General features: G+C 44.0%; 1 protein-coding gene across 1 annotated transcript in view; it reads right to left on the reverse strand.

Moving 5' to 3' along the window:
* The window catches only part of parp4 (poly (ADP-ribose) polymerase family, member 4), a 39,775-nt gene extending 18,014 nt beyond the window's left edge, over nt 1-21,761 (reverse strand). Inside the window, exons 1-23 of the mRNA XM_085385366.1 lie at nt 21,610-21,761; nt 20,118-20,306; nt 19,265-19,499; nt 18,752-18,845; nt 17,835-17,913; nt 17,636-17,740; nt 16,685-16,843; nt 15,867-16,004; nt 15,569-15,736; nt 14,523-14,674; nt 12,375-12,506; nt 9,289-9,387; nt 8,548-8,731; nt 8,238-8,379; nt 7,262-7,404; nt 7,035-7,166; nt 4,603-4,689; nt 4,252-4,416; nt 4,125-4,171; nt 3,873-3,954; nt 2,904-3,041; nt 2,627-2,816; nt 2,280-2,350 (exon numbers count right to left, since the gene is read on the reverse strand). Of these exons, the coding sequence (XP_085241492.1) occupies nt 2,280-2,350; nt 2,627-2,816; nt 2,904-3,041; nt 3,873-3,954; nt 4,125-4,171; nt 4,252-4,416; nt 4,603-4,689; nt 7,035-7,166; nt 7,262-7,404; nt 8,238-8,379; nt 8,548-8,731; nt 9,289-9,387; nt 12,375-12,506; nt 14,523-14,674; nt 15,569-15,736; nt 15,867-16,004; nt 16,685-16,843; nt 17,636-17,740; nt 17,835-17,913; nt 18,752-18,845; nt 19,265-19,499; nt 20,118-20,306; nt 21,610-21,708 (3,030 nt within the window). The 5' untranslated portion in view covers nt 21,709-21,761. The remainder of the gene's footprint in view (nt 1-2,279; nt 2,351-2,626; nt 2,817-2,903; nt 3,042-3,872; nt 3,955-4,124; nt 4,172-4,251; nt 4,417-4,602; nt 4,690-7,034; nt 7,167-7,261; nt 7,405-8,237; nt 8,380-8,547; nt 8,732-9,288; nt 9,388-12,374; nt 12,507-14,522; nt 14,675-15,568; nt 15,737-15,866; nt 16,005-16,684; nt 16,844-17,635; nt 17,741-17,834; nt 17,914-18,751; nt 18,846-19,264; nt 19,500-20,117; nt 20,307-21,609) is intronic.
* Nucleotides 21,762-21,966: the final 205 nt, after the last annotated feature.

Here is a 21,966-nt window from a genome sequence, read left to right on the forward strand (position 1 = left end):
ACAAGTTAAGTTTCCAGTCACCTTTCTCACTCACTGTGTGTTAACAGACCTCTCTGCATTGAATCATATCTGTTACAGGGCTCTAGCCTAACTTTTTGACATCGGTGCACCGGTACGCCTAACTTTAAAAATTTTGGCGTACCGGCACAAAAGTTAGGCGCACTCAAATTTTTCATCCGCATCGCTTAACACCGCAGTTTTACATGTGCACTTTCTTTGGGGGGGGAAGTCCATACAGACAATATTAATTTCTAAATTATTAACTAACAAACTTGTGCTTAAAGTGCTTTGTCAATATTGTAGAAAATGTTAAAAACTTAATCATCATCTTGGCCTCCTCTGACGACCTGTTTGCTGCTGTCTGCTGCTGAAAGGCCGTGGGGAGAGGGGACACTTGGGCAGTGCATTTACTGCAGCATATAATGTGTTTTCTGGATACACTGTGCTTTTTCAGCATTCAAATATTGATGGCACCGTGTCAGAGCACTGGCTATGAATTTCAGACAGATCAGGCCTTAACTTAACAAAAAAGTTATCAATAGTTCTTTTCATCTTTTCTTATTACCCACAGCTACAGTACATCCACTTCTCTCAGGCCTAGGCTGCTCACTAGGGCTGAGTATCATCACTGATTTCTATAATCCATTCAATTCCGGTTCTCAAAGTCCTGATTTGATTCAATTTAGCCTCAGACAGTCAGAAATATTATAATTCTGATCATTTATCAGTACTGATACATGTATGACTTCATCAGAATTGTGAACATCCCAGCAGATGCCTTTGTGTGAAAGTAACTGAGAATAAAACACAGGAAAACATGAAGGAGATTTTCCTGGTCTGGCTTTTTATAGCAGATAACCTTAAAAATATTCTGCAATTTTGCATAATTTTAAGAAATTTAAATTTCTTCAGTATTGAACAGCAGAAATTAGGCTTTCTTGTCCGAGGTCATTTAAGTGAAAAAAGAAAAAGCGCTGTAAACAACGCTAGACTGGTGGGTAATAAGCGAATGAATAATGCAGAAAACAGATTTGAGACGGGAAACTGTTCCTGAAGTACAGAGAGAGAGAGAGCTGTGCAGGAAGTGTGATTTTTATCGTGGTGGAAGCAAAACAGCAAAAGTCAGAGGGAATTCATGACGACATTGATCAAATGTGAAGCGCAGTTTGCTGCTTCTTTTGCTGCAGGCTCGGTGGATTTTGGTTGGAGAGAGGCAAAACCTGCAGCTCAGAATCAGCGCAAAAAGACGTAAACACAGCGCGGACCCGAAGAATCGCTAAGCTCCGACAGCGTGTCCGTGTTCAGGCCGTCGGGTGAGAAAGCCGAGAAAGACGAAGCTGATTCTGATGTGTTGGGTCCGCTCCGTGTTTAGGTCTTTGTGTGGAATCCGTTAATGAATTGATATCGCTTTATTCAAGCTACTCACCTCTCTCTTCCACCTGCACTTTCAACTGGACCACGGCCAATCAGAGAGGTCCCGCCCCTGACTATCTCTGATTGGTTTAGTCCACGATAGGGGCATAATGTGTGTCTGTTGTTGACCACACGGAGAGTTACAGAGATTTTTTTTTTGTTACCGGAACAGTTGGTCGCACCTGTGCGACCAAATATTTATTTTTAGTCGCACCACTGAAAAATTTGGTCGCATTTGCGACCAAATTGGTCGCACTCTAGAGCCCTGTGTTATTAACCTCTGTCTCTCTTCCACAGCATGTCTTTATCCTGTCTTCCTTCTCTCACCCCAACCAATCACAGCAGATGGCCCCGCCCCTCCCTGAGCCTGGTTCTGCTGGAGGTTTCTTCCTGTTAAAAGGGAGTTTTTCCTTCCCACTGTCGCCAAAGTGCTGCTCATAGGGGGTCATATGATTGTTGGGTTTTTCTCTGTATCTACTCTACAATATGAAGCGCCTTGAGGGACTTTTGTTGTGATTTGGTGCTGTATAAATAAAACTGAATTGAAGCTTTTCAGAACAGTTGACCTCTGACCTTGAGATCATGGTCACTAAGATTCAAACATGTCTGACACTGTTGGTAGATACACCTATAGTAAGAATTTGAAAATCCTACATGGCTTCGTTCTCAAGTTATCACATTCACAAACTTGGGTGGTGACAAAACCCCATCAGCCTTTTAGGGCTGAGGTGAAAGAAGGGCTTTTTCTGGATCATGTTAGCTAGTGTTAGCGTACCTGCTAAGATAAGAATAGAACAAATAGAGCAGCATGCAGCCATGCTACTCAGTACCCGGAGCTATAAGAGCACAGCAGATTTATAACTGACCTTGATGAATCTCTGGGCTTCTTCATAAACTTCACCAAGTGGCGTCACTGTTAGAAAAGCTTCTGTGTGATCTGAAAGGCAAACACAGTAAAAGTTAAGAAAGCTACCACTGGCTACAGCAAGCATTTGCGGGGTTTCCTCAGTAATATGTGATTAACAGCTTCATCCAAGTATTGTGTGGGAAAAATGCAAATATGACAAACTGTAAATGAAACTCTTGTGAGTGACACAGGTTTGCTCACAGAAAGACGTGCTGCTCTTGTTATTCACATCCTTCAGGTTGACTTGAGCTAACACTTTTTAAATGTTAGCCTAAAAGCTGCCTCAGGCTGCAAGTGCAAACCGACCTGTTCCAAACAAAACCACATTGAGTCTCAGGCTGCGATCCAGGCTTTTGAGAATCTGCAGGGCGATTCTGCGGGCCGAGCGGAGAGACTCTCCCTTCATGGACTCGGACGTGTCCAACAGCAGGATGACTTCATCTGCGTCTGAACTGGAGCTGACCTCAAAGTCTGGATAGAAAACCAACATGCAGGCCTAAAGGGACGGAAACAAGATGGCTGAACAAAAAAGCAGCATTTTTAGAGTGACAGGAGGAGAAGACAAAGAGAGCGACAGACAAACCTGGCTGTCCTTGTCAGGGTGTTTCTCCACCCACATCCTGGGCAGGTGGACGTCAGACAGCATGATGGACAGCTGGAATCCATCTGGACCCATGATCTGTCCTGGCAGCACGCTCACCACTGCCTTACAGTCGGTTTTCTACATGACCACAAACATTAAAGAGCAAAAAATGATTGGTTTGCATGCAATAAATCCATATTTGTAAACAGCAGTTTGGTTTAAACTTTGAGGTAAAACAATTAGTGGTATGGTCCACCCAGCCTTCCTCTGACTGGACACAGACAACAGGTCAAATAGAAATGATTTCCAACTAAAATAGAGTCACATTAAACAAATATTAACAATCGAAATCTTTAAATAGAATGAATGACGGTGTTTTGGAAAGCTGTAAATGAAGAACAAACGGCAACAAGTATAATAATGATTGTAATTATTGTTATTACTAGTAGCAGAATTCATTTTAACGACTTCTGATTCAATTCCAAATGCAGCCAGGTTGTCATTTGTTCACATGCTCGATCAGAGGGACTTAAATCCCAAAAGATTTGGATGATACGTAACTAATAATAATCTGCATGAACAGTTGCAGTCTGGTCTTCGCCGTCCCACAGCACTGAAACTGTGCTGATAAAAGTAACCAATGATCTTCTCATGGCAGCCGACTCTGGTTTACTCTCCATTCTTATTCTTCTCGATCTGACTGCTGCTTTTGATACCATTTCTCACTCAATTCTCCTCAGTAGGCTCGCCTCCTTCGGTCTCTCCCATATCCCACTAGCCAGGTTTAAATCACTCAGTTTATTCGACTTAAATCCTTCACTTCTCAGCCCTTTCCTCTGGTTGCAGGCGTGCAGGGATCTGTCCTGGGGCCTCTTCTTTTCATTATCTACCATCTTCCACTTGGACACATTTTTTGTAAATAAAATATTCAGTTTCACTGCTTAAATGTAAAATAAAAAGCCAAATGACCTTCATCTTGACTTGGTGAGTGATACATTGCAGGCTGGAGATCTCATAGGGCATTTCAGCTGACAGGTCCAAGGTGAACTCTCTGAGAGCAAAGGAACAGTGATTGAACAACCCCAAACCAAAAACATGAGGATACACGAAATAATGAAGCTGTAAATACTGCAAAGCTGTTGTTCAGTTCTTAACAGTTTGGAGGTGGATATGAGCAGACGAGGTTCAGACTGGTTAACAGAAATGCTTCATTTCGCTCACCTCACACTCGCAGCTTCATCAGTTACACACACCTTCTCCACACTGACCTGTGGAGTGACGTTTAAAGTCATATTTGTCATCAAAGCAAACTCTGATTCAATCATGAGCCGGACAGGATCTCTGTTACCTGTGTGGTCTGGTTGAGGGATGCACTCTCCTGCCACGGAGCCACGCTGCCGGGCAGGGAGAAGAGAATTGTGCCGTCCCTGACGATCAGCTCGGAGACAAAGGTCACTTTGATGAGGACAGTTGCACCAGGGGGCAGGTTACCCACACTGATGGTGAACACATCCTGCAGTGAGGATACAGACCATGTCACAACCAGTGGCGGCTAAAAGGGCCTACATAACACCAGGAGACGCTAAACAGCTCTAAGCTTGGACCCGCATGATGACCGTGTGTGTGTGTGTGTGTGTGCGTGTGTGTGTGCGTGTGCGTGTGTGCGTGTGTGTGTGTGTGTGTGCGTGCTTAGACGTACAGGTGCATCCTGGTCCATGAGATAAGCTCCATGTCCTTTCTCAATAGCCTGTTTGTACTCCTTGCGAGCTTTTTCTTTCTCCTTCACCTGAGAAACAAACATCCATTGGTTTGCTCACGTTGTGTTGAACAGCACAGGCTTTATATACACGATAGACGTAGTGCCTCAAACTGAGCAGCTTTACTATTCATCGTTCATCTTTTGAATCCAAATGTCACGAGCACAGGGTTGTGAAATGAGAGAACCCACGTGCTTATTGGTCAACAAATTGTGACTCACAAATCATTAGCCAATGAGCTCATGAGAACTTCAATGTCCAAAATAAACCTAAATGTTGCATTTGATAGATCAAACTAGCAAAAGAGCGAGTGAGCTGAAGGGTGATGTAGTCACAGCCTGAAGTCTTTTACAAACCCGGCTGCTTCAAGGCTCGTTGATGTTGGCAGAACTTTGTGGAAAACACTAAAGAATGCTTTTCTACTCCCTCCAGCGTCAGAGTACTGGGTATTATCAACAGACTGCTGGGCTTTGACAACAACAACAGGAATAATAAAAGATCCTGTTATGCTTTGGTCACATTTTCATGAATAAAAAAAAAAAAAAATACATATATACATATATATATATATACATATATATATATATACATATATATATATATATATATACATATATATATATATATATATACATATATATATATATATATATACATATATATATATATACATATACATATACATATATATACATATATATATATATACATATACATATACATATATACATATACATATACATATATACATATACATATACATATATATATATATATATATATATATATATATATATATATATATATATATATATATATATATATATATATATATATATATATATATATATATATATATTAGGGGTGCAACGATACTTGTATAGATATTGAACCACTCGATACAGTGCTTTCGGTTCGGTACGCATATGTATCGAACAATACAACATTTTTAATTTATTTTATCAACTTTCCTTCTGACGATGCTGTCTGTGTTGAGCGCTCAGTGAATCTGCGCTCGACTACTCCGCCTAGGCTGCACTGTCGAGCGCAGATCCACTGAGCGCTCCACACAGACAGCATCGTCAGAAGGAAGAGCGCAGGGCAAGCTAGCAAGACACATGGACCTCCCCCACCCTCATTCAGATCTGGCGTTTGGAATTATTTTGGTTTTCATGTGACGTATGACCCTGAAGGTAAGCGCGTCATGGACTAAAGTAAAACCCGACGTCCCGGGGCTAGCGATTTTTCCAGTCGGGCTACCAAAATCTATCTCTGCCCTGCCCGTCGGGCTATTGTAGGAAGGAAAAATATATGTCAATGCTTTTGCATTCTTTCAGAAATGTAGCTGGGTAATTATGTCATTGGCATCGGTGAGCCACTGTCAATATGTGACATATTGAAGTCGCGTTTGAATTTGCGCTTGTTTTTTGCTTTCACTTTGCAATCGTGCGAACTGTGTATAGAGAGCGACAGCACTGATCTGTGAGTGATGATAATTTGTGCACCAATTCCTCTGACATCGTCTTATTAATCGTTAGCTTACTATGCAAACATGACAAGTGAAATCTCCCGCAGCTTAAACATGTGAGAGGTTGATCGCGCAGAGAATCGCTGAGCTTATGTGAGTCCGTGTGTAAAAGCAGCAGGATATATATTTTAGTTCTGCTGAGCCAAATAAGACAGGTCAGGGTGAAGAAGTGACAGCCAAAGAAAAGCTTACCACAAAACGGAGAAGTTATGACAAATCAGACTATAAGGCAAAAAGAAAGTGCAGCTTTATGGTTTCATGGACAAAAGAATTTCTGTGGCTGCAATATGACGAGCTAAATAACCAGGGCTGCACATAAGTGGTCCGCAGGTGCACATTCGCTGTCAAAATAAAAAACACGCACAAGATAAGAAGTTGCAACGCGTGTTTGCGTACATAAGATTTTCTGGAGGAGGACAGACATTTGTTTAGAACTCTTAAAGATGTCGAAGAAGCTCCTTTAAGCAATTACTGTGATGTTCCTCCACCTCCAAACAAATGTCAGAAGGAGTCCGAACCACAAAAGAAGCGCGTATTCTTGGAAAAGTGTTTGCAGGAGGTGAGCTGGCTTCAAACAAATGATGAACGCACAGAGATGTGGTGCAGAATGTGCCGTGAAAATGTAATAAATGACAAATTAAAAAGGCATGAACATTTTTTTTGTATCGAAAAAATATTGAACCGTGACACCAAAGTATCGAACCGAACCGTGAATTTTGTGTATCGTTGCACCCCTAATATATATATAAATAGAGAGAGTTTGACAGGTGTTTATATTGTAATTCACAGAAACAGGAAATGAAAACTTTCAGACGGTGAACTAGTATTTGAATAACGCTCCGTTACCTGTCCCACGACATGCTTCCCGTTGATGAAAGCTTCAAACCCACACACTGCAGCTGAATCATCTAGAGGGAAAACATACTTTGCCTCAATGGGCACTGAGCTCAGATTTGTGTATTTCTGGAAGATGATGACCTAAGAAGGACACAGACGATCACATCAAATGTCAAATCGTATGTCAGCAAGCTAACAATGAAAAACACTGAAACGACTCGATGTGCCACCGTTACCTGCGAAAGCAGATCCATCAGTTTACACTTCACATGAACGGCCTGCAGAGGGAGCTGCTGACCAGCGCTGTCCAACAGTCCGGCGGTCACCTCTTCCAAGGGGTTTTTACTGCTTTCAAACATATCATCGCCTAAACTGAGCTCTACACACAGAAACAAGAGACGAAACAGTGCAGAATGACGTGGTTAGCTTCATTTCTATTTTTCAGCTTCATAATTATAATTCGCACATAGCAGACCGTGCTGACAAAGGATTTCCACTAATCTCATAGCTGTTCAGAGACTGTCAGTCCCATCCTGACCAATAAACACAGTCCTCTCACATAGACGAAGCCACCGGAGCAGGATCTCGACACTTCTTTAGACTCGGCCTGCATGGCAACAAACCTGTAGCTGAGGGCCCAACCAACATCCTGCACGTGCAAACAAACACTTTGAAGAGCTTGACAAAAAACTGTTGTTGTGTAGTTTCACCAACTCTACATGCAAAGGTTTTGTGTCTTTCTACGATAAACTAAAAAGTGCTTTGAGTAAAGAAGTCCATCTGTAAATTATAAGCTGCATCTAATGAATGACGTCACTGTTTACCTTTAAAGACAGCTGTGCAGCAGTGACATGTTATATCTGGTGGTGTTACTGGTTAACCCCACTTGGATCAGTCTGGGCTTAATGTGAGTAGATGCAAGTCTGGAGTAAGTGTCATAATCCTGGGTGGCTTCCTTTTGGAGTTTTCAGACCTATGAATTTTATCTTGAGGTCAAGGGTCACTGATGATTTTTAGCACTTGAGGTTCAAATTTCATTCTCAGCTTACTGGAATTATAAACGTGGTGACGATGCTACCACATGAGCCTTTTACAGCTGAGGGGTAAAAACGTATGAAAGCTCAAGTTCAACCACTAAGCTGAGCGCACTGTACTCTCACGTTCATCGCCATAAATAAGAGCCGATCAAAGGCGCAGCTGTCCAGTGCTCACCTTCAGCAGAACAAGGAAGACAGAGCTCAGGTGACATGTCCACGGCAGGAGTGAAGGCCTTTAGCTGGTCTCCTTGGATGCTGAACTGAACCACATACTTGAGTTTCACCTGATCAGGACTGTATACCACATACTCATCATCCTGGAGGACACAAGAGTGGATGCATGTTTGTGTGCGTTAGTGAAGTGAACCTAGTGTGACAACAGTTAAATATTCAGCAAAGAACAATAATTCAGCTTATGGGCAGGAAGTGTTTTCTTCTGTCTGTTTATCCGTGTGCATGTAAACGCTCACACAGTCCTACTGTACCTCAAACTCAGAGGGAGTTTTTGGAGCGCGGCGGACTCCGCGCACGCTGTCGTATCCGTCGGGAGCCTGCTTCAGCAGGACGTCCGTCCTGTAGACCTGCCTGCAACGTCCCAACGCAACGTCACACACCAACAACAACCGGGAGCCATCCGTCACGCCGGGCTTGGAGTATTTCAGACTGGTGCTGTGGATGGAAAACGTGACTGTGTTGCTGCCATCTTGGTTCAGAGATATCAAAACTCCAATAATAACAAGTGAAAGCTTGTATTACTGCAGGTCAGTGTTTGCTTTACATTCAGAGGAAACTCTACAACCAGAGGACTGAAAACACTCCACAGCGTATGAACCTCACAGCCCTTCTTAGGGAACCAAGGAGAAGATGCTGAGGCGTGCAGATTACACAAGATCACGTTAAAACAAGTGGCAACAAGTCTCACGATCTTATTCAAAGCGTTATTGGTTCAAAGCGTTGCCGATGCGCACGTAGTCGGGGGAGAGGTGCAAGACTGAGTTCAGCCAGTGGTGTTGGGAATCAAAATCAATGGAACCATCAGATTTGTGTCCAGATTGTAACACGTCTCTCGTCCTTGAACTAGTTCTTCATACTTGCCTTATGTGTCGTATTACACTTTTCACTCAATGGCAAACTGTCAATGAATGAGGGGCGGCTCAAGACTTTTGCACAGCAGCGTATGTGTCAGACACACAAAGAAACTGGTCAAATTGAGATTTTCGACTAACCTCAGGGAATCACTAAAGTAGATCCCACCGCCCAGTTTGCCGACGTCGGTTCTTTCTATGCCGTGGTGCTCGACTCCCACGCGGGGCAGCAGCAGGCCACTGAAGAGGAGGACACAAACACAGCTGCTGTTTCACTACACGCATTAAAGACACACAATTCATATGAAAGTAAAGATATCGTTATGTAAAGGAGGTGTGCTCAAATCGAGCTAAATGATTGGACGGCGTTTCCTAATACAGATGGACACAAGACGTACAGCCGGAGCCAAGGCCAAGTCAGTCAGCTGATCTTAACCCAGCTGAGCGTTTCATTGGCTGAAGACTTTGGCTCACAAACAAACAGCGATTGAAAGCTGCTGCAGTGAAGGCACAGCATGACAAAGGAGGAGGCTCGCGTCTGGTGATGTCCATGAATTCAACACTTCAGGCTGTCAGTGCCAGAAAAGGCGTTTCAACAATTACTTTCACTTGTTTCGTTTGTCCAATGACGTCTGAGCCCCTGAAATGATGAGATTGTGTTCCTCACATCTTTTTGTTCCACCCTCTGAATGAAAGCTGAAAGTCTGAACTTCATTACAAATTCATTGTGATAAAAAACCAAACCTGTCTCTGTCCAAATATTTATGGACATAATGTTTATCTAAAGTGAAAGAATAAGAGAGAGGACAGGTGAAAAAACGACATGTTTCAAAGTGATGTGATAAACACATCGTGCGTGTCTGTATACACGATAAATGTGAAACCACTAACAACATTTTCAGGTGACTGTTGTTGTGATTTGGGGCTGTAGAAATAAAGCACTAAACATCCAGAGACACGGTGTCCGGCTGAAATCCACCTGGCCAGTCAGTGTCCTTAACCCTTTAGGACCTACCATAGAACCAAGTCCACCAGAGCTTATATTATATTTTTACATGCTGTGGAGCCATTTTTGGGAGCATTTCAAGTTGATATACATCAATACAACCATTATAGCCCAGATTTTAATAATATGTCTGCATTAAGTGCATAGTAATTACATAAATTGCAAAAAAGTGCAATAAACTACAAAAAAACTGAAAATCGCATTTGTTTTTTTAACATATATTTCTAGTTAGAGAAATTTAAGAGGCTTATCCCTCAAAACTGTAAATACAAAAAAGTTGCACAAAATAGTTTCCCACCACAGGAAATTTATTTTGAGTGTCTTCATAGTTTTGTTTTTGAAATACACCAATTTTTATATACTGCAGGAAAAACGAAAATAAATATTATACTGCAAATTTGCAAAAAGCAGCATGTGCATCAAAATAAACTATTTCCAGCAGTGCAATATGAGTCCTCAGCATCCCAGAAACGACACAGAAAGTCATAAAGTCAAAGATAACTTTTAAAAACACCAGTATAGGCTCATGAGGCCCTGATGGTAAAAACTACATTTCCGCGAAAAATGACGTCACTTCCGGTTTCGGGCAGGACATGGCGGCCATGTGATAGTTCACGCTGATGGACGTAGGAAGTGTTACAAACAGCTGATCGGATCGGCAAAGCGTGTTTCTGGAATATTATGTTTTTGTTGCTGCAAGCGCTTTTTATGCAGTTTTTGCAAAGCTATATGTGGAAGGAAACTGTGACCGAGGACAAGCTGATGGCACAAGATGTAAGTACAACTCCTCCGGTTTCATATGCAAAAAAAATTATTGCGCTAGCTCACGTGGTTGCAGAGCTACCGGGATTTAAAAATAGTTACACAAAACAGAGCGTGCCCGCTCCGACCGGCTTTAAAGGGTTAAAGACGAATCACAGTTTCCTCTAACTGGTTAAAAAGCGAGACATGTCTCACAACAGACAACAAACCTTTGGTGTGACCCAAAGTGTCACAGTCCTGGGTCGTGTGTTTTGATTTTGGTATAATTATTGAGCTTTCATCGTGGTTTATCATTACCAGTCTTTTGGTTTAAGGTTCTGTATTTCGAGCTCTAGTAGTTCTTTGTTCTGTAATTTCTAGTCCTTAAGTTTTGTTTCTGTGTTTCCTGTTTTATTTTGATAGTCCCTGTCCTGTGTGCAGCGTGTTGGTTTTGCTTCTGTTGTCTAGTTAGGTCTGATTTGTCCCAGCTGTGTTTCCCTCTCCCATTCCCCGATTGCTCCGGTGTTTATTCGAGCCCTGTGTTTTTGTTGCTCTGTGTCGTGTTGTATCCTCATGCGAGTTCTGTCTGCCTGTTTATCTTCCCCAGTCTAGTTAGTTTTCTCTTCGTTTCCTGTCCAGCAAATAAAGTTGAGTTTTGGCACCTTGAGTCCTGCTGCACGCACACCATGACAGCAAGCTGTTGTTGCTCTTCTTAGAATCCAAGCACACGGGATTCTGTCCCATTAAGTTTCCATTCATTATTCCCACACAGCATCACAGATCTGAACTCGCAGCAGAACACAGGCAGAGATGTCCTGGTAGCTTATCAGTTAGATTACATGTAAATACAATAAACACAATAAATACAGAAAACCTTTGTTTTTTCCTTCAGTCTTTGATCTGATTGGTCGACATATTAAATCAAACGTGTTCATGCAAACGGACTAAGACGTCCACACGGTTGTGTTTTATCCCCAAAAGTTGAATAACATTAAATACTGACGGCCACAAGTCGCCCCCTCCCCAAAGACGCATCTATGGCATAAATGTTCCTCATTAACTCTCAGTTGACCTCTGACCTTCAGGTCAAGGTCACTACTACATGCAGCTATGGTATCAATTAAAGTTATCATGAAGTTTCCAGACAACTTTGACCTCGAGGTCAACGTCACTGAGATCCAGACTCATCGAGATATTTGGTAGCTGCAGCTAAAGTGTTTCAATTCCCCACAGCGCCACGTTCTTGACTTGTTGTTCACGCCACCCGCCTGCCTGCCCACGGCGGGTGACTACAACACCCTGACGACATTCAGACTTTGTTTCAGTGTATATGAGAGTGTCAACCACAGCTCGATGCGACGAGCTAAGTCTCTGAATGGACGGCTTTACAGAAGAGTTTTGTCGATGTGGGTTCAGCTTGAAGTCCGTTTTCTTACAGTAAATCAGGTATGAGACAAACGACAGGATCAGTTGTTCTCACCGAGACAGGATTCCCACAAAGTTGTTGGGACTGGAGGAATGGAGGAGTGGCTTAACATTCCCCAGCTCGCTCTTAAAGGTCTGAAGCTCCACCCCTCGGCCGACACGCACAATCTGCTGGATCTGCACCCTGCTGCGAAACACAGATTAAAGCGAGGGAACATCTGTGAAAGAGATCTTTGTGTCGTTGCATACAGAAGACATGCGCCAGAAAACTGAAGACAGATCATTGTGAACACGTTGGCTCGTTTACCTCTGCAACGACCGGCTTCTGACAGCAGGGATAATAATACATTTGATTTAAAAGCGCCTGTCAAAACACCCAAGGACGCTGTACAGCAAATAAACAGGCATAAAAACATGAAATATACACAATAATAAGAGCAGCAGACAGAAAGTTTAAGTTCATGGATGAGTTATATGGAGTAGGCAATTTTCAACAGGTGGGTTTTAAGGTTGGACTTAAAAAGAGGGAATAAAGTGTTTCTGAGGTCGGGGGAACTCCAAAGTGAAGGGGCAGAGCACCTAAAAGCACTCCTCTCCCTTATCTTCCCTGCTTTGCTTCTTATGTCCTTGTCTTGTCTCGTGCTTTTTTCACTTCCCTGGAACACTCTCTCACAGTCTGTGTCTAAAACCTAAAAGAGAATTATGGCTTTGATCAACTGGTCTCTGGATGCTATTGACACCCTTTAACGAGAAGTCTGGGCTCGGGAGAGCCCGAGTGCCCTGGAGGGACTTTCCCTGCCGGATACACGATGGACGGGTGGCAGAGGATCGTGTGCTTGGCGGGACTGTCGATCGAGGACGCTAAAGATATCTACCTATTCGGAACCATGATAACAGGGTTCTTGCTGATCAGAGCTGGCTTGGCCCTGGCTTATCGGAGAATTAAGAGAGCGGAACCGGCTGTTCAAACCCCCACAAGGCTGCCCGCTGGGATTGGAACGACAGGTGCGACTTCTCAGAAAGGGCTCACTGAAGGCAGCATGGAGCTTGGAGGCGCTTACGGCTGCAGTGAATGCTCAGAATAACACCTCTGAGCGTATGTTGGAGTACATCAGGGAAGAATCCACTCGGAACAACACCTCTGGGTGGAAGCTGGATTACATCGCAGATCAGTTGGCTGCGGTTGTGAGGTCTCAGAATCTGCTATGTGAGCAAAAGACTGAAAAGATCACGGAACTGAAGGTAAATAACATCATGGAGAAACTCGCAGCTATCCAACGGGAGATTGAGACCAGTGTCGGTGTCGGAGTGTTAAAAACGGCTTGAAATTCTCATGAGTTGTTTGTAAAAGAAAAACCACCATTATAATGCGGAGACCCCTTCAGCGCCAGCTGTGGGCTCAAGGCCGGAGCCGAACAACACCCTGATAACGACTCTGTTGAGTCTGTTCCTTCCCATTCCCTACAAGGCCACCTGGGTTGGCTGGAAGACTGTTTACTTAGCCTGGCAGGGCGAAGGACACTGTCTCCGCTGAACTCTGGACACGCACACACATACACTTACACTGATAAGCACACACTCATCCCCCTCCTTTTCCAAACGCCTTCGATGCTTGTTTCCTGCGGGGGAACACGGCGGGTCTGAGCCCGCGCTGGAATGGTAGCACTGTGCAGGGCGGCTGCTGTGTTCGCTTCGGATTACTCCTCACCCCCCACCCAATCCTGTGGCTTGTCATGTCTTTCACAAAGTTGTGCTGTGGACATTTATGTGTGCAGAGGAGTTTTTTTTGTTTCCTGTTCTCGTGCTGTCCTGCCATAGAAGCACAGCATGAGCAGAGGTCTCTTTTTTTCCTCTTGTACTTTCCCATTGTAGTGTACATTTCAGTGTTTTTCTGTAACGCTACCGATCTCCGACTTGTCTCCCCATGTGATGTCTGTGTTGTGTGTGTAAGGTCGGGGGGGGGGGGTCCCATTTCACTGTAGGGCAACCTGCATGTGGCGAATAAAGCTTTGATTGATTGGTATATATAGTGACAGCGGAGATGGAGGAGGGTGTGTGGAATGCAGCAGCTATTCCTGAGTGACCACAAAACGTCAAAACAACATGAAATCCTGTGTGTTGGGTCCTTATCACAATATGTCACCATGAATTTGAATGTGTAGCTGTTACTTAATCCTCGTTTGGAAAGTAGACGTGAAACTACCTGTCCTGCAGGAGATCGGTCACAGCCTGAAACTCGGAGCTACTGGGGGGAACCGTCTCAACGCTGCACCTCAGAGCTCGATACTTCCCCACAGTGGAAGGGGCGGGGCTCCTCAGAGTCATCTCACTTGCATTCAGAACATCTCGGATTAACTGGAGGAAATCAAATCGTTGTTTTGTGTTAGTCTAAAGATACAAAGAGAACACAGAGGCTGAGCTGATCGATATCATGGACTTGTGCACTGGAGTGGGGGGATTTGTGATGTTGTCCAATCATCATCCTCCTCCTCTGGCCCTTCAAACACACTTTTAACCTTTGAAGTCGTCGTGTATTTTTTTTCTTTAATGTTTTCTACAAATGTGTGATGATATCTGAGACACAGGACAGAGCCAGGAAGCACTCAGCTTACACCAGTGCTGCGGCGCTAGCTTGGTTAGCATTTTACTGTGTTAATATGTTTTAGTAGCAAAACCTGAAAAGCTGAAAAGTTCTTAAGAGGAACAGTGAACCGGAATAGCTGAAGCCCAAACATCTCTGGATAAATGAAGAAATGCATGCTGGGATTGTTTTGGTCGTCTGTAGTGTATGTCGCAGTGCACAGGACGGTCAGGTTGACTCTAACATTTATCCACCTGTTTGACATTTTCTAAACCAATTTTTTATATTTCAGCGTAAAAGCGATCAAAAAATTGTGAAACGTTTTTGTGAAAAAGCTCCATCTCCTGGTGGAGTTAAAGGGTCGTAGTTCATAGTGCAACGTTCCTCCTTCAGAAACACTCCCAGCAGCTGGGAGAGGCCTTATGTGTACTTTACATCACGTGCCTCACATTGACCTTTAAGATTTTATGGAACTGTTTCTTACATGGTGCCAAAGCGGTGGAACCAGTCGGTGCTCTCGTGTTTTTGCAAGTTGTATTGTGATAGTTTTGTTGGCTTTTCTGTCCTGGCTCAGTCACACTGCATCTCTGACAGAAATCATTCTGCAGGATATTTTTCTCAGTACGTGTGACGTCAGTGGGCGTGTCTCAGAGCCGTGTGCGTGGTACCTGACAGAGGTCCAGTTTCTGAGAGATGAGCTTGGTGCTGGGAAATATGGAGGGTTGTCTGTGTGGCAGCAGAGTGTAGACGTCCTCCAGGAGACTCATCAGCTCAGTGTGGTTTCCCTCTGTCAGCTTCTTCTGAGCCTGAAGCAACAAGCCCTCTGCCCTGCTCACCTGCGCGCGCGCACACACACACACACACACACACACACGGTCCTATCAGGTCAGGCTGATGGGAAAGCTGCAGTTTCTCTCAGTGGTCACCGTCAGCAGCTCCACGTTTTACAAACAGAGAAACTCTTACATCATTCAGGCTGAGCTTGTCCACTGAAACTCTGAGGATGTTGTCGAGGCAGCCCAGCGCCTCGGTCCACAGCAGCTCCACAAACACACCCACTTCCTGTGATAAGCTTCCTGTGTTGAGCTTCTCTTCCAGGAGCAGCTGTCAATCAAACAGAGCATGTATCATCCAGCACAGATGGAGGTCTCAGATGTCAAACGTGCTACTAAGAAACAGGATTTCCCACATGTTCTCTCGTCCAGAAACATGAATTCAGTCCTTTTAGTTTAAAGCAGATTTGGACACACGTCCAAAACGCTCGTGTTTTCCTTCTATGTTACTTTTAGGAAACTTTAATCTGAGCACAAATATAAAATGTGACACGAACACATAAAGCAGAGCATCTGATGTGACGGTGACATTCTTAATTAATCTGTACTGAACTGTTATTATTCATGGTGTGAGACCCGATCCACCCACAGCTTTGTACTGTAAACTGCTGCAATACAGTTTAACAGAGAGAAAGATCGCTGTAGTAAAGGTTGATGATTTAGGCCACAGTGGTTGGTGGGAGTGTACTTTGTAATATTGTGTCCTCTTAATATGTCAAAAATTATAACCAGTGTTTTGGTCAGTGTTGATATTCAACAATATTCCTCATTGGAAAAACTGAAGATTCATTAAACCTCAGAAAGAAAGTGGGAAACATTTTGTATTGAAGAAAATTTCTTTAAACTTTAATTCTTCAAATAAAAAACGAGTGAAGTAAATAAAGGTGAGTCTAAAAGCTGAGAGCAAAGAGCAAAGATGTGATGCAATATTCATCAGTGAGTGTGTCAGACCTGCTGCAGGGGCGCAGAGCCCATCTCACAGGCAGAAGGAGGAAACCTGCTCTGCCTCCGCAGACCTGAAGCCTCCAGGCTGTCTCTCAGGGCCTGGAACACCTCCAGAGCTTCCTCTGAGGTGGACAAAAACACCAGCTTGTCCCTCACGGCCTTCTTCTGTGAAACACAAGTATGTGTGCAAAAAAAGACACAAAATCAAAGGTCTATGCAAGCAGTGACATGTGATTGTGCTGACAGTGCACTGTGGAACACGTCTTCCTGTTTTGCAGACAGTCCCTGCTTACTTGTCTCAGACCCGGCTGCACAGAGAACAGCAACACTGCCGTTAGTGCAGCTCGGAGGACGTCTCAAAGCTGCTCTCCATCTGAAGGACCCAGACTACGATAGTCGTCCTGACCCTCCTGCTGATCTTATCAGTCTGTCAGCTGTTTGAGGTCACACTGAATAAAAAGTCTATTTTGAAAATATTTGAAACATCTTTTATACTGTCTATGCACACAATCCTTCAGGTATGAGCAGTGACAGATGGGCTGCTGTTGTACGGAGAAACAGGAAGTCACCAGGAGTTGGTCGTAACCCTTCTAGGTTTGGCACAGGACTCGTTTAAGCACTGCTGATGATTTCGAGCTCACCGAGCTCACCTGGGGCGCACTGACAGAGTGTGCACATGACACACAGTATTTCACCAGCACTGCGTGACACTGACACTACATTTGTGACTGATTGGTTTTTTCTGTCAGGAGATTTCATCGCACTAATATTTGTTGGACCTGAAGACGAGCAGCTAAAGAAGCAACACTACGCTCTCTGCAGGGATCCAGCTCAGCTCTCATTTCAAAAGACAAATGTACATTTATAGAGTTTCACATCAGGACACAGAAAACATGAACCAGAGTGGAGTCGCGTCAGTCTCACACATGTATACACACATGTAAAAACACTTCTTACCCCACAGAGTATATCATCCTTCCAGTATCTGACCACACGGTACTGCCGCCCCTCCTCCCCTTTGAAGCTCTGCAGCTCCAGCACACACCAACTGTTGCTGTTTACCTACAGCGCATATGTTTCATACCAGTAAGAGTCATTACAGTAATTATTGCTGTGGGAATGTCATTAGTGGTAAGCTACAAAAATGTTCTTTTACCTTTTCAAAGATCGAATACTTTGCCACTTGAAAGTCACTTTGGTCTGATGGAAGATCCGAATCAGTGTCTCTATAAATTCTGTCAAGATGAACATTTCAAACATCAGCTTTCTTCTGAGGCGCCATGACTGGAGGAAGCTTATCAGAGCAGTTATCTGCACTATTAAACCAATCTAATAACTACAGCAGCTTAGAGAACAAACAGTTCAGGTTTTTAACCAGGCCAATGTTTCCAGATCTGAAGCCAACGTGGGCGGGGCTTACAGAGAAAGCTGTCTGTGCTGCAGTTCAATGCAGTACCAGCAGATGGAGACACCTGATTTCAAGCCAACATGACAATAATCACAGTCACAATCTTTGTATTACTGTAGGCTCTACCTCACAATATAAAGACACCACTGTTGTTGTCATGTGGTGCTGTATAAACATGTAATTACATATTAGCAGCCCAGCTTTATCCTTTCTGGCACAGAAGGACGCTGGGATGTACTTCGTGCCTTTACTAGTGATTCTTGACTTTAAATATATTGTCTCCTCCTGCTGGTAAAGCAACTTCTGCTTGTGTGTCCACTTCACACTTGGCAGAGGCAAAGTGTGAAACGCACACGGTGCACCTATTACACGCCTATTACACGCCTATTACACGCCTATTACATGCCTATTACACGCGTAATCGCTCACATGAACCCAGTTTGTGTGTAAATCAGAGCAGAATGAACTTGGCTGTTAACCATGTACCACATCCAGGTTCTTGAACCAGAATCAGACACATCTGATCCAAAATATTAGATCAGTGCATCCCTGGTACTTTGTCCTGTACCGTGACAGGTCAGAGGTGTCTTCATAACTCAGGGCGTCGACATTAACAGACAGATGGTCCTAATGTAACTCACTAATAGACAGATGGCGTCTCTCACCTGAACCTGTCCAGCACATTCCCACTCCTCTCAGGACTCTCTGCCCTCTGAGTCCCACTGACACACTCCACAGGTTGGGCCCGGCCTTTTGACCCTGCAGTATGGACACACACACAGTTTAATAATTAACTCCATATCATATCACCTTGTGCACAGATCTTTGCACACACCGAGTAGCAAACAGGTTCTTATCAATTTGCACAACAGTGCTGCATCAGCTTTAAACACAATGTGAATGTGTAACACTGCACACAGCTGCACACACCCATGTTCATCTGACCTAATAAAACTAGTTCAACCTGCTGGCTGAGTCTGCTGAACATTTTTAATGTGAATGTATTTCAATCAGCGTGGGGGGACGATGTTACTGAACAGTAAAGGAAATATCAGTCATTGTGCTGCATGTGGGTAGAATTAGCAGCTTGTCTGTGTCTGTAACGCAAATTAATGGAAAAAAAATACAGAAATAAATGAAACTGTAAAGATCTGCTTAGTGGTGCTTTCTATACAGACCTATCTGCTGAGGTGCGAGCGAAGCCAGTGGAGCTGCCTTGAAGGAGGAGCGATGAAGAGGAGCTGATAAGGCAGAGGACGTGTCCAGCTTGTATTCATCCACCTGCAGGAGAACTCCTCTCTCCACACACCTGTACACGTAATCCACCCCGACCACAGGTGTGTGGTGTTTCTGAATGCTACGCAGCCTGTTGGAGCTTAGGTTGGATACATCGGTTGTCACTACCAAAGAGCACTGTGGGAAATGTAGGAAGAAATGAGAGAGAAGTCTAAGATTTTTAAATGTATTTATTGGTTTTTGGTCTCTGAACATAAAGCTGCAGAATGCACACACTGCAGGTTTGTAGCTGAAAGCACAACACAATCCAAAAGGCGTTTTGCACTGCTGGCCTGTGTTGGTCAGTCAGTGTGCAAATATATACTTTTACAAAAATAATGAATTGCTGAAGCTTCCCATCAGAAGAGAACCTAGTTCTATTAGGTCAGACTTCAGCATCTGCACCATCGTCACTAACACAGAGGGACGTCCTTCTGCAGAACGAGCGCTTTTGCTCACTTGTGTGCTTCTGTTGGTACCAGACAGTCCTGTGAGGCTCCATGGAAGTGCAGCCGATTCATAACCAACTATTAACTACATGTTTCTATAGATGTGGGAGAATGACTTCGATCATTCGTGGTGCAGCTCTGGCATGTTGTGAACATTATACTGAAATAGTCACGTGCTGCAGCTCGATATGGACGCAGCAGGTACCAAAGAAAAAAGCTCTTTTTAAGTAAAGTTGTTTAGTAAAGTTTCATTTGAGCATTCAGCCGTGAGGAGTGCCCCCTCCCCCCGCGCTGACAGCTCACTGACCTGTTTGTTGACCACAAACGAAAGGTTGCCTCCGTGACCTGTGACTGCTGATTTCACCGTCTTCTTCTCCTTGAACGACAAACCTCTGAGCTCGAACAGCACCGAGCAGTTGTCGAACACCGCCATATTCTGGAGACGAGTGTCACACAGCTGCGCTGAGAAAAACCCTGCTGGCGCTCCCACCAACTCCTGTTAAAATGCGGAAGTAACTCTCAGCAAAAAGTATCCAACGTAACAGATCAGTTAGAGAACAGCCACGCGGGACTCGTGCTCGTTAGTAAACGACGAATACAACAAAGCATCGACACGATCAGAAACAGCAAAGTAAAGGTACTGACGAAACACCCGAAGCACGCACTCGTCCAGTGACTAACTTAAAGCGAGCAGCAACATTTAACTTCCTGTCTGGTTCGGTTTTCAAAATAAAGGTCGTGACGTTAACAGAGGCGTTTCCGTTTCCGTCCTCGAACACCTCCACGACAAATCAGTGTCGAATCAGACTGAAATGTCACATATTCAGACCTTAACACAGTGGTTCCCAAATTTTTTTGCTGGGCCCCCTTTGTTTTACAAGAAAAATGTTCGCCCCCCGCGTGCACGCGCACACACACGCACAAACACATCCTCCAACCACACACGCCCATATTTTGCTCCACTGCGGTTTATTTCACACCTCAAACATTTAGTAAACAATTAAGCAAATACCAGTAATCTGCAATAAATTACAGGTAGTAATAAAATAAACTACCAACTCTTTTATGCTGCGTCCACACCTACACGGGTATTTTTGAAAACGCAGCTGTTTTTCTAGTCTTTGGCTTGAAATGAAGTTGGTTTGGAAACATATTCAGCGATGCTCCATCTCCTGCTTTGCCTTTCTGTAGGCGCCCAGTGCTAGCAGTGTCCAAGCATTTTGTTTTTCCCCCCCCTTTTCATACCGCGCCCCCCCCCTAGGGCACGGGCCCCACACTTTGGGAAGGTCTGCATTAACACATGTCACCAGATATGACAGAAACAACCTGTTTTCAACTTGATCATGTGGAGCCATCCATGTGCTAATAATGAATGTGTCAAATATCCGTATTCTGCACTAATCTGTTGCACTGTGAACTGTGATAACCTGTTTCTATGTCACATCTCTGTCCTTGCAGTTTTAAGCATGTACAGAGTTTCTGACTGTTGTCTACAGTTGCTTTATTATACAATGAACTGGCTTATACTGAGCTTGCTTCCTCTCATATTGCTGTTTAAAAAAATGTAAACAGTTTTTTGTAAATTTTAACAGGAACAGGCAAGGCCCCATATAAACATGAAAACTCTTTTTGATGGCTTTCTACAATAGACATCAAATATTCTCCCACATCTGTAGCAGAAGTTCCCACGAATGTGGACCTTGTAGGCTGCTTTGCTTTCCCTCTTCTGTCCAGTTCAAACCAGCTCGATGGGGTTTCAGTCTGGAGGCTGTACTGGACACTCCGTGTTTCAAGCTCACCATCTTGTTCTTCTTCCTGAGGTAGTTGTGGCACAGCTTGGACCTCTTTTTGGTGTCATTATCCTGCTGTAGGATGAAGCCCTGACAGACTAGGTGCATACCAGAGGGTGCTGCATGGCGCTGCAGAATGCGGCCATTTTGGCTCAGGGAGCCTCTCACTCTGTACAAGTCACCGAAAACAGCCCCAGACCATCACACTCCCTCCTCCACTTACTACGGCCACCATTAATCTGTGCTTGAAGCTGTTGTCCTGTGAGCCACTTATCACGCAAGCTGCTAACTACAGTGTGTTCAACACTGCAGAGGGGGTTGGAACAGCTGTAGGAGTTAGTAGCAGCAGCTTTCAAGGCCTCATCC

The sequence above is a fragment of the Rhamphochromis longiceps genome, linkage group LG16 (genome assembly GCF_057381845.1).
Source record: "Rhamphochromis longiceps isolate RC_006_pf linkage group LG16, R_longiceps_female_GT1.1, whole genome shotgun sequence".
Taxonomy (NCBI): domain Eukaryota; kingdom Metazoa; phylum Chordata; class Actinopteri; order Cichliformes; family Cichlidae; genus Rhamphochromis; species Rhamphochromis longiceps.